The sequence below is a fragment of the Pinus tabuliformis genome, chromosome 7 (genome assembly GCF_031772625.1).
Source record: "Pinus tabuliformis cultivar Carrire ecotype Pingquan chromosome 7, CPIR1, whole genome shotgun sequence".
NCBI classification, from domain to species: Eukaryota; Viridiplantae; Streptophyta; class Pinopsida; order Pinales; family Pinaceae; genus Pinus; species Pinus tabuliformis.
In genome coordinates, this window is record NC_142293.1 from 1,712,934,438 (window position 1) to 1,712,948,413 (window position 13,976).

At 30.6% G+C, this 13,976-nt stretch overlaps 1 protein-coding gene across 1 annotated transcript; it reads left to right on the plus strand.

Moving 5' to 3' along the window:
- The first annotated feature begins 12,244 nt into the window (after positions 1 to 12,244).
- On the plus strand, positions 12,245 to 12,795 carry LOC149255179 (uncharacterized). Its single transcript, XM_089454971.1, has 2 exons — positions 12,245 to 12,691; positions 12,763 to 12,795. The coding sequence occupies exons 1-2, from the start codon at positions 12,245 to 12,247 to the stop codon at positions 12,793 to 12,795; spliced, it is 480 nt and encodes a 159-aa protein (XP_089311097.1).
- Positions 12,796 to 13,976: the final 1,181 nt, after the last annotated feature.

The window sequence follows — 13,976 nt, forward strand, 5'->3', positions numbered from 1 at the left end:
CTTAGATGTTTGCTAGTATTTTCTCTATAAAGGATTGTTAGATGAGCATCCTTGATTTGTATTAAGATATTTCTCCTCCATAATAATAAACCCTCACAGCTGCTACATCAGTTTTCTCGTATTAGGTTTTTTCAGGGACTATTGTGTCCAAAATAAGTGTGTCCTATGTATCTTGTTCTTTCCTCTATTTTCTATTTCATGAGATCAAATATTTAATTAGTGTAGGTTGCAGAAGTAATTTTCTTCAGTATTCAGAAAAATAACTTGGTTAATGTATATTAAAATTCAAGTAGGTGAAGTATATTCAGATTTCCTACAATAGGGGTTCCTTTAGAGTGTAGGAATTTTCACAGAGTGTAGAAACTAGGAGTGCGAGATAGAGAGCATAGAAAAGGAAGTTCTTGTTTTTTAGTAGCCTAAAAGGCCATAGGTCTCATGTAAAGCCATATAGCGTGTCTTTTCTTTTACACATGTATTATTTCGATATTAGAGAATAAAGAGAATAGTAGGGTTTCCAAAGGAAAATAGTTTTCTTCATTTTGTATGTTTTGTGGTTGTATTTTTCATTCTATATTTTTCACATTTAATCAAGTTTATGTATAAGTAGAAACTTAGTAACTATCAATTCTATAATATAAAATAAAATAAGATTTAATGCATCTATTTCAAGGTATTTTAGCAGATGTATTATGACAAACTATCCAGTGGAATATCCATGGAAGTTTGAAGATCATATCAAGTGTACCTATATGTATTTTCTGTATCGTCTTATGAATCCTTGACATATTAGGAGGTATAAAATCCTCAAATTTAAGTATTTCATTATGAACATAATGTAATAGTGGGACATGGTAAAGGTTTACCTTCAACTCTTTATTATTTTAACAACCATATAATTATGGGGTGTAATAAAAGAGATTTAGTTCATGGTGAAAAAATATGGGCCTAGGATACATACTAGAAAATGACATGTTATTATTGGCCAGGTGAATTGCCTCTTCAATTTGATATTCCATCCTCTTATGTTATCTTCATGAAATAAAATCTTGTAACTCTTTTGTACGAGTAGAATCTCTTGCACATCTAAAATTAATCACAAATTAGAATCCTACAAAATTCAATGTAGATGCAAAGTTCATGTAAATTCAAGAAAATAAGATATAAATAAAATTTAAACTTAATGAAAATAGAAAGGAATAACTAAGTTCACCTCAAGGATGACATAGAATGAGGAATTTGAAGAATCAACTATTTGCATTTGAGGGATGGTGAAATCAATATGTATTTGCATTATTTCTAAAAATTTTGGAAAGCATATAACATTCTAATAAATTTTCTGAAGTAAACATGCATTTTATTTTGATGTGAACCTAAAATCTACAGTTGTGAAAACCTCCACAAACTACTAATTGCTAAAATTTGAAATATTATCCTTATATGAAAATATTAGTTAAATTTATAATAATATTTTTGCATTGGTGTACTTTCTTTGAAAACTAGACAACACATTTTTATCAATGCCTTAAAAACACATATAAACAAATAGGTAGAAAATTAAATATTTAAAACTAGCTTAAACGAAACCCTACACTATAATTTATTATTATGTCAAAATTTAAAAGGGACTTGGGCAAGAAAATGTGCTATTAAAAAATAATATAAATATATTTTTCTGAAAAATAAAACATCTAAATAATTCAATGTAATTATACTTAAATTTTATGAGTGCTTAACATTTCTAAAATATCAATTTAAAAAAATATATATACCACCGATATAAAAATCTTAAAAAACAAAAATCAATTATGAGGAAAAATAAATCAACATAGAAGAAAAAATGAATTTTAATAAATTTTAATGAAATATAATAATCCAATAATATACCTCACACTATAATATATAAAATTTAATAAAAAATCTAAAAAAGAAAAAGACAACCTAAGGAAAAAAAAAAACAATATGAGGGAAAAAATAAATTTTAATAAACAAAAGAAAAATATACACCATATAATAATCAAATAATATATCTAAAAAGTATAATATATAAAATTTAATAATAATATGTATATTAAGTAATAAAATATTAAAAAAATAAAATTAAACTTATAATAACTTGAGGAAAATATTAAATCATTATCTTAAAAATTATAAATTTGTGTTATAAATTTGTGTCTATAATAATAGTTTTATATATATAAATATAATAATAATAATAATAATAAACTAATTATAAATTTGTGTATATAATAATAGTTTTATATATATAAATATAATAATAATAATAATAAACGCATAAAATTACAGTAATTTACACAAAGATAAGGTATTGAATGTTACCAGGGCAATCTCCATTTAAAGTATTCCTTAAAATCATTATTTTATTTGATACCGTTAATCTTATAACCCTATTATTATCATTTTTCTTTGTTTTATATTGCTGTAATTTAATAAATAATTATGAGTAAATATTTAATTATTTATTATATTTCAAAATTATTTTCTGTAATTTTAATTCCAATAATTAATAATTAAAATAACTATTTAATAAACCTCTCACTACAATGAATTCCAAATTTTTCGCGGTTCACACACCACACACTATATGTTACGCACTGTGTACCAATGCCTATTTTTCTAGTATACATTGATATTTACCCTTGTATCATGTGTACTTAAAATAATTTTACAATTTCTGTGTTTTTATTTTTTATTTTTTTTATATAATTTATGATAATTGGTATAATGATAATTATATTTAAAAAATATAATAAAATTGAATTACTTATAAGTTCAATGGTGTCGAAGGAAAACTTTAAATCTAAAAAAAAAATTTGAAAGAAAAGTAATATCTGCATATTAATATAATATTAAAATTTCTCTTTTTTTTTACTATTTACTAATTATGTATCCTGTGTCACATATTTCAAAAGCACTATTTCATAACGATGGAATATTTACTCGGCATTGAGAGATAAGACAATTGTTCTCTTTAAAATAAAAAGGTGGTTAAGTACTTAAATAATGATCAGTTAGTTTTTAAGATCATTTAAAATCTGGTTGGAAGTTGGGAAAAATATGTAGCTTTATAGGAAATATTTTTTACTTAAAATATAAAAATTAAATGAAACAAAAAATGAGATATTCTTAAACTAGATCTGGTGTTTTTGGAGCTATAAGAATTAAACTGATGAGACTTATGTTATTATATAATAATAAAAGAGAATATTTTAAAAGTTTACTATTAAATATGTCTGTTTATAATAGGTATATAGTATTTAGAAAGCTAGCAAATTAATATTTTTATTATATTTTTTTATTATTATGTATTTGTAGATATTAAAGAAAATAAATATGTTAAATGAGATATAAATAAAAAGATAAGTGAATGTCTAAAGAAATATGCAAATAGATGGCGACAAGATAAGAATAATTAAATAATCGAATGAGCTATTTTAACAATAATCTCGATGAAATTTATCTATTTATGAATTATTTAATAATTAATTAAAAATTTTAGAAAAAGACAAAATAGAACGACAATGATAAGGTAGTAGAAGGTTAATTACTATTTTATTTTTTAATATTACATATTTATTATGAATTTTTATTTTATTAATTTATAATTATCTATTAATTGTAGGAATGTGTTCTTCATGCAGAACACCAAAGGACACCGCTCACAAACAGATCACATATCAATATATCAGTATTGTTGACATGGTTAAAACCCTGAAAGAGGGAAACATTCCACGGTCTGAGCCAATGCGGCCATTTTAGGCAATTTGGTAATAAAAGAATGAAAGTTTACATAAGCTTCTCTCATGAATGGTTACCCTACACATGACCCTCCATGCTCTTTAAATAGAGATCATGGACCAATCAGGTGTTAAGCCACGAGTCAAGTGTTGGTAATACCGAGGAGAGAATGAATTGTAGGATCACTACATATCATAGCTGTTGGATTGTAAGTTACAAAAGTACATAGTAAAGAAACACATTTTACCTAACTCTACACTAGACCAAGTTATAATTAACTATTTCATGTGCTTCAGAATATCCTAACATTAATGTTTTTCACCATATGTCGATGTACGAACAAGATTCATTCAAACTTTTGATTGAAAATGTATTATGTATGAGTAAGGAGTATAAGTTAAAGCATCAAACATTTAAGTTAGCAATTCATAAGTAACCATGTTATTTTATTTTGTTTATTTTTTAAAGAATACAAAACTATGAAACTTTTAATTATATATATTACCATGGCATGTAAGACTTATAGTTTATAAAGTATGAATTGAAGCCACCAAAAGGTCTATTGAAAGTGTATTTTTTATTAATCACGCGCTGTTAGTGTATGTTTTTTAATTTACTCTATCATGTTATTATATTAAGAATATACACATATTCATTATATTTTATTTTTACTTTTACATATAGAATAAGGAGATGCAAACAAAATCTATACACAATATTCCTAATAAGTGATGAAGAAATGAGGCATACAAGTGACTTAAACCATGATAACATTATCATTATGTTCAATTTAGTTGAATGTTAAAAGTTTGACATTTTGGAATATTTATTTGTTAAAATAATACATTTTTTTTTTAAATAGAGATAGTCACAATTGATATGATGAAATGTTACAAACAATTTTCACAATTATTTATTAACATTTTGATTATCATGAATTTTTATATTGTTCCAATTTGCATGAAAATAGGTCCCTTATACTCACACATAATAAACTATATTTGTTATCCTATTGTAACCTATAATGTGGTACAATAGTAAGTTATAATTATTTGAATCATTTCAATATATAGATGTTGAGATGATATATTTATTCATAAGATATAATATATTAATGGAAACAAAATCATTATCATCAAAAAATAATTTTTCTTATGACAAATATGTGATTTTATGATAATTAATTTGTTGTTTATGTTTTAGATTCTTTTTATGAATAATTTTGTGTTATATGTGTTGTTAGGTGCAATTTGGAAAAATCCACTTGTATGGGTGTTCGTGGTGGTGACACTCAAAAATAATTTGGGTATATTTTTCTATTCATTTTGGGGTAATTCTTGGCACATGTTTTTTTCTTTTAGGAATTTGGTGGCACAACCTGGTTTATCTCATGGTTTTGTAATTTTGATTAAAGATATAAGGTTGTATTCGAATACAAGGAAAATGAACTGGTAGTTTATGGATGTCACTATATATATATATATATATATATATGAGATTAGAATATTGTTAAAAATAATATATTGAAAAACATTTTTTGTTTTGTGAGTTTGGGATTCTAGAGTAAAATGTTTATGTTAATCTCTATGTTTACCATTCCATTTTTTATATATATTAAGAATACACTTGCAACAATTAACTATATAGCGTTAAGATATATTTTTGGTATTAAGTTAAGTTTAACTTCAAGGGGTAAATTTTATGGCGAAGGGTTTGCCTCGGGCTTTGGTAGACCATGTTATAGTGGGAGATTTATGAAATTTATTCTCGTAGTGAAAGGGAATGTAGAGCAGGTCAAACGTAGAGATTAATAAATTCAATGGGCATAGTTTTGTGTTGTGGAATCCGAAAATTAAAGATTTGTTGATGGAAAAGTATTAGTGGATCATTGTGGATCCAGGTACTACCGAAATGGTGATGTAACAGAAGAATAGACCAACTTGGATTGAAAGGAAATAACACAATATATTTGTCTCTCATATTCAATAGTCTTGAATGTTTGAGAAGAAGCTACAATCAAAGCATTGTGAAACAAGTTAGGGACATTGCATCAGTTTAAGTCTCTAGGGAACAATTTTGTCTTATAAAACCAATTTTCTAACTTCAGGAAAAAGGATGGGGACTTAGTGACAGATCATATGGACAACTTTAATACCATTGTAAGTCGACTATTATCTAATGACATTGACATTTCAAAATAAGACAAATGTATCAATTTCTTGTGTTCTTTACTAGACTCGTGGGATAGTCTTATTATGGCCATAGGTAGTAATGAAACTACATTAATTTTTGATGAAATATTCTCATGCTAGTTATCCAAGTAGATGAGATGGAAAAACATGGAAAATTAGAACATAGATTCCTTATTTGTAAGAGGAGGCTCCTAGAGTAGAAACAAAAATAAGTCCTCAAGTGAAATATCTAAATCTAAAGGAAGGCATAATTCAGCATGAAAAATCCTTGATGGTAATTTGGAGACGCGGAAAAAATGGAAATACATGAAAGACTATAGATCCAAATTTGTTGAGAAATGAGAGGGATCTAATCAATCCCCTTCTACAAAAAAACCCTCCTCAGATGAATGAGAGGATGTGTACTTAGATTCTTGAAGTATAGAAGTAGATCATGAGACATGACTTGTTGACTCAAGCACATCCATTAATTTGACTCCTAACATGGATTGTTTTTGGAAATATGGAAAGTATGATGGAGTTGATGTTTCCCTAGGATATGATTCAATAAATTGAATCATATGATGAGGTAAATTAAAATCAAATCTCGTGTATTGAAGGATTATAATAGATAATATCATTCTACACATACTAGCATCATCCAAACATTTGATCTCTCCAAGCATGATGAGAGATGTAGCTCTTAAAACAAGGTTTTAAGAGGATACCTACAAAATGGTGTGAGGAGAAATAGTATTTTTGGGAAATTTTACATTGGAACTCTATATAAGTTGCTAGTAGTAATTTTTAGTGATGGGTGAAACAACTCCATTGTTTCTAAGAGTATATCTAAAGAAGGAAATAATCATATAGTCTCTAGAAAAAATACTATGTTGCAGCATCAAACACTAGTGAATATTGGAGAGAACGTCCTTCGAGAATTACATGGTAATGGCATGTTAAAAGGTATGTGTAATTACTATAGATTTTCTCATTTATATGAGAATTTTTTATATGGGAATAAAAGCTAGGAAAGATTATCCTCTTGTGCTATGAGAGTAGAGAGAATACTATGAATGGTGCACAATGATGTGTTTGGACTTGTGTCGATTCCATCACTAGGTAAATTTGAGAATACAATCTCACTAGTACATGAATTCTTAAGGAATACATGGATTTATTTTCTTATGAAGAAATTTGAAGTCTTTGACAAATTCAAAGAGTTTAAGGATTTTATAGAAAATATCATGGAGAATAAAATTAAGCTGTGGAGGATAGATAATGGTGGAGAATTTTGTGTGATTGAATTCAAAGAATTTCGTGAGTGTAGTATAGAAAGGTAGAGGGCTACTCGATACATGCCTTTATAGAGTGGATCTATAGAAAGGATGAATAGGACAATAATGGATAAATCAAAGAACAATTTTATTAGTTCTAGGTTCAAATAGGAATTCTAGGTAGAGGTAGTGGATACCACATGTTACATATTAAATAGATAACCCTCATCAGCATTGGATGATAAGGCTTCACATGAGGTATGGACTCATAAGAAACAATCTCTTGAATATCTTAGATTATTTTGTTGTGATGTTTATATAAAACTTCAAAGGGGAATAATGATAGGGCAGGTAAGAAATATGAAAAGTGTATATTTATTCGATATAGAGATGGTGTTGAACGTTATAAGCTTTGGAATGAAAAAACCAGGAATATTGTGTATAGTCAAGGTGTAGTCTTCAAAGAAATCAAAGATGTTGTTAAATAGAAAGTTCCACCAACGGAGAAAGAACCAAAGAGGATAGAGTTTGAATTGAAGGATGATGCATCAAACTCAATAGAAGAATAGGAATTAGAACAAAAATAACTCCATAATCCAGTATTGAGGAGATCAATTCAACAATGAAGGAAGCCAAAAAGATATACTCGACCCCATTTATGTTCAATTTTTTATTTATTTATTACTAATGATGATCCTAGAACATTCAAGGAGGTAGTCAATTTAGAGGATGGAAAACTCTAGAAAAATTCCATTGTTGAAGAATGTTGTAAATTTAATAATAAAATATATTAGCATTAAAAATTTCTTTGGCATAGGGAAATAATGTGAATTATTACCATGGATTTTTTAACATATACACCCACAACCCCACGTATGCAAAAAAAAAAAACAAGTGAAAAAATGTTGTGTATGTGTTATATTCTTTGCATGAATATCACCTTACTCCCAAAAAAATGGTTTTACTGCACATAACAATTTAATCCATTATTTTTTAATTCTGATTAAATAATTAAAATTGTATTCTAATCTATCATAAATGAATAAACAATTTATGTTATATTCTAATATTACAAAAAAAATGTTAAATAAGCTTTTTTATTTTCCCAATTTAGATTTTTAGAAAATATATATATGTTAATATGTGTTTCATTACATATTTTGTGTATTATTAAAAATATATTTACAACTATTGATCGTACAATGTTAAAACCCACGTAACTAAAATTTTATAATATAAGAATAAGTGACGTAAAAATTGCGGGAAATTTTACCATTAAAACATATGATATTTGTGCATTATATTACACTAAACTAAATGATACGTGTCTTTAAATATACACGAGTGTTTTTGAAATATTGTTATTAACCGATGCATTGATATAATTTTATTTACTGCTTTAATATACAAGCATTTATGCATGATTCTCATAATTGTAATACAAGGAACAATGGTTTTAACTACTACAATAACACATTGTACATTTTAGTGAAATCATAATTCTTGTGATTATTATTATTAGTATTACCAAGACACTTGATATTGTGTATATATATGAAAACCAATGCTAACTTATTAGAAATATGAAATGATGGTTTCAAAATATATAATATGTATGGGTGGTTTAAAAATATTTAATATACATGAAGGATTTTATTGTTATGTGTAAGTTAAAGATTTTCCATTTCTAAAAGGATAAGTATATACATATCAAAATGCATGTGGTCTTACTTTGATTGGGTTTGTTGACCAATGCTATCACCATACTATAGACAAAAACTAAAAATGCCCAACTAAGAGGTCCACAGGTCGATAGACCTTACACACCAAAATAAAAGAAGAACTCGAAATATGCATTTTATCATGATCAATCATTAGAAGTGATAGAATCAAGATTGTCTTTCCCCACTCCTAGAGGTAAAGGTGGGCCCAGTATAAACATCAAACGTGTTGCTCAGAGTGAGCAAGCCATGTTTCTAGCTTCTCGAGCTTCTCTACCAATAGATTATGACGAAGACAAATACCCATAATTCTCTCACAGACATGGCATTGAAAGTGATGTAGCTGATTGGGAATGGCCATAATTGTGTCTTGTTCTTCCCATCTTAACTTATCATGTGATTCCAACATGTCGAGGATTGATTGCAATATGAGTCTTGTTGAGTCAAAGTCTACATATTTTGACGAGAAGCTACATGCCTAACTGACCCTACTTTTCCCCTGCTACTACTTTGACCCCACAAACTTAGATCTCATCTATGGCATGCTCATCTGCTCCTACTACCTGCCCCACTATTGCACTATACAAGGATCTTGCCACCTATGTCGGCTAAAGAACTCGCCAACGTTCTTCTCCCACTGCATGCTCCATGGCCCCAAAAAAAATTTCCTCATAGATTACTTGCATCACGACTATTGTTATCACCGCCGACACCCACACCGCCACCATGGGATTCATCTAGCTCGCTCATCCCCTCTTTGAGCAGGGACGAATCCGCCTTCGCTAGTAGAGGAGCTTGTGAAGTTCTTGGAGCTGAATTCATCCTTAAAGCACAACCTAAACCCAAACACCCATTACAGACCCAGTTCAAAGCAAACATCCACCCACACGAACCGTGAACCACACCACTAGAAGTAGCAAACCCTACCATCCACCTGCTCTCGATCGGAGTCCCTACACTCCACACCATAACCAGGAAGACCTAAATGACTCAGTATTGCAAATATCCGCTACCGATATTCACCAAGAACATATCACAAACCCATGCCATTACTACCAAACACCCCCTTAATTAGAGAATCTAGAAGAAAACCTCCCTACTGAATACAAGGATGTCCCAGAAACTCATCTAACGCTAGAGCCACTTGCCTTCCTCGCAAGGAATTCTTTGTCATATGACCAAAAAAATGAAAATAAAATCAATTCGAATCCTGGAGAACCAAAAAATGACCTACACCAGAGGCTTAGCCCGGGCCCTCCCACAGTCGCCAGGAACCTGGGCACCTGTGTCACAACTCCTGACCACCTTATAGTGGAAACCAAAGCACCGCCACTTACAATACACACACAAGAATATAAAGAGAGCCAGGACACCTACAACCAACACTAATCACTTCTCCAACCAATATGCCCTCTGGCAAAACAAGGAAAAACAAAGATTCACCCAGATTCTAAAGGAGAGAGTTATTAACTTAATATCCCCGCAGAAGGAGCGATGGCTAAATTTCCTCCACCAGTCCCAAAAGACCTGATGAGATGGAAACTCAGTCAATTTCACATTTTGCAGAGAGCGTAATACCATCCAAACTACTACAAGCTTGACACATCTTAACCACCCCACCACAAATGCCATGAATCTCTAAGACTGTCTTTCCCCCTCCCGTTCAAGTGAGGAATGATGTTTAACATGATCTGAGGTAGTGTCATTAACCAAAGCATAATGGGAGGGAAGACTACCTGCCCGCTTCCAGCCATGCCACATGCCATTAGTCATTCATCCCACGATGGTGAATTTCAAATGTCCACTAGCCCCATCAAGGAGAAGGATTTTAAAATATATGCTACATACCATTACTTTAGAAATATTTAATAAACCAATTTGGATTCATCTTAAGTCAGAATCTACCAAGTGCAGAAAGTGATCAAATCTCTTGGGATGAAAACATCTATTAAAAGAGATTTTATCCCTCTCAGTGCTTTGTAAATGAAGAATGAAGATGAAGATGGATCTACCAAATTACTAGAGGCATTTTATAGGCTAGCATGGGAGAGATGTTGTCACTTAATGTTAAATTTAAAAATAGTAAAATAAATTATACTTTAAATTAACAAAATAAAAATTACAATAAAAAAATAAATTAATGTTAAGTATAATTAAAATTCTTCAATTTGCACTTTAGTTTTCGGTAACTTTATATAAAAATAAAAACTTACTGGAAACAAAGAAAAAATAGCTATATAGTAGGAGGAATACAATTAATAGTATTATTGATATTGCATAATTTGTATTTCATCCTAAATTTAGTTTAGTTTATGTGTGATATTAAAAATGAGAACTATAGTAATAACAAAAAATATTTTAGCTTCAACCATAAGTAAAATATTTTAATATCCATATTAAATAACATAAAAAAATTATTTATTTTTTATAGAAACAAATAATGTGTTTTAAATTCAAAAAACAATCACTTTGGAGGTGTAATTTATTTCGTTTTTAATATGGATTTGATATATATTAGACATGTTGAGTAAAAGATTTTAACATGAAACATATAGAGATAAATATTGAGAATTTAATTTCCCATTAATAATTTCTAATTTAATGTATAAGGGAAATTTATAATTATTTCAATACTTAATATGAATTTGATATGTAATATTTTAAAAATATTAATAATAAAAATAATTAAATATATGCATAAAAAAAATTAACACTTTAATATAGACAAAAGAAATTATAAACAAAATGTGTCAATGTGATTTATATATATGTTGTGTTAATCTAAATCCATTTTAACTCTAAAAATTTGATAAATTAAAAATTAAAATAAATGTAATCTAAAAAGGAAAAAAAGTTACATAAACTATATAACAAACTATAACACTAGAGGTTTCAGAAGATTGGTAAGCTCTGCAATGGCGCACTAAGGAACTAGGCTTCCTATCAAAACCATCCACGGTGCATAGTCTGAACTTGCAGCTTTTCAAGCTCAAACGGAAACATTGCCAGCACTGGCACTGTAATACTGAGAGCAAAGCACAATGAATAGTCCACTGGGGAGGCATCACCACCTCCCCCCAAGAATGACAATAGGGAAAACCCAACTGACAGCAGAACAGAGAATGCAGAGAAGCCTGAGGCACGGCTGGCGCAGCAGAAGGAGAAGAATGAACAAGAAGATCTCGAACAATAGACAACGGACAAATAAGCAACATCTGGAAAACCTAAGAAAGCCTCATCACCTACACGCAAACCCATTGCCATAGAAAGGCCCAAGAGCGAGCTGCCTAGTCACAGAATCAATGCGCAAATACAATATATGAAAGATCACACCCTGATTGGCAAATTTATAGGTTTCTGGCTGATTGAAAAAGCCCTGCAAGGCTGGATAATCTCGAAATGGAATCCCAAAGGTCATGTAACTCTACAACTGGGCCCTAAGGGCTTCTTCGCAGGGACTTTTAACTGCCTTGAAGATAGAAACCAGGTTCTAGATAGAGGACCCTACATCTTCAATGCAGCAGGCCTTTATCTACGAGACTGGGTCGAAAGATTTAACCCTGACAAAGAAAACTTCAGTTGGCTGCCAGTATGGATCCGCATGTACTCACTTCCACTGGAATACTGGGACGAGCATTCACTAAAATCCATTGGCAATGGTTTAGGTGAATTCATAAAGGCTGCGGAGGAAACTAAGCTTCGAAGATATACTTCTTATGCATGGATCTACGTCTACATGAAGCCGAGCCATGTGCTACCGGACACGGTGAGTCTTTTTCACAATGACTTTCAATGGATTTAGCCCCTTAATTATGAACATGTACCCTTCTGTTACAGGCGATGCCGTGCTCACGACCACCTCTTTCGTGACTGTCCCTTAAACATGCTGCCTAAAAACATAGAAACTGGAAATAAGTCTGATCCCGAAGGATTCACCAAGGTAGCCGGCCAGAAAAGGCATACCAAAAAACCTTCCTTAGCACCTAAAAGCATGGCGCTAGCTTCTAATTTGCCATCCTCAAGCAACAACTTTGATATTCTGACAAATGTAGAATAGCCTGAATTAGATACGCCCATGCCAACAAAGATAAGCTCAAATCCATCCACTCATATATCCACCACTCCTATCCACTCTAAAACCATCTAATCCTTCGAATGCCATCTCCTTTGAAAAGCCTGCCTCAGATCTGCAACTCAACACCAACCTTGTTTAGAACAAAGCACTATGGTCCAATAAGATTATGAGCATTGATGATACTCAGGCAAAACCTTCTCAGACACTCACCCACTGAGAAGGAGATAGCAAGCAAAGCTTAGTGTAAGAAGAATGAGAAAGCTTTGATCTCAGGGAAATAGACATTTTTAGTCTAGAGCAAGCCTGCAAAAGGAAAGAGTTCAACACAATACCGGAAAGACAACTGGAAAATCTGGAAGTAGTGCTCACACAGATGCATCACCATAACACTCTAGGCATACAACAAGGAGGCCAATGGGATGGGAAACATATCATTAAAGAGGGGAAGAAAAGAGGAAAAAAGTCAAATCTACAACGTACCATTTTAATTGGGGAAATGCTGGTGTAATCAGGCAGATGCTCCAAGTTGACCAAATATTATCGATCCTTACCTACTAGTCAACCATGAAGTTAATCTCATGGAATGTAAGAGGACTTAACGGTCCCGGGAAGTATAGAATGTTGAAGAACATGATTCAAAAAGAACAACCATACATTGTATTCATGCAAGAAACAAAATGTAGCACCAGCACTTTAGAATCCATATTATCCAATGCCTGGGCAGGATGTCAAACACTAACAGTAGATGCAATAGGTGCCTAAGGAGGGTTAGCCATAGCATGGAATACTCAGCATATTACCTTAACAAATTTCTATGCTTCACGCCACTTCATACATCCACTGTTCCACATGATTGGCACCAATATACATGGGCATTTAACCAATGTTTACTTCCCAGAGGAAAGTACACAAAAACTTAGGCAGTTAGAAACATTGGAAATTCTTAATGCTCCAAGAACTCATCCACTTTGGTTAA

Bases quoted from the DNA above. Each gene is read 5' to 3' on its own strand.
- LOC149255179 (XM_089454971.1), top strand. From the start codon at position 12,245: ATGAAAGATCACACCCTGATTGGCAAATTTATAGGTTTCTGGCTGATT. The intron at 12,692-12,762 runs GTGAGTCTTTTT...CTTCTGTTACAG, and splicing joins GCCATGTGCTACCGGACACG to GCGATGCCGTGCTCACGACC.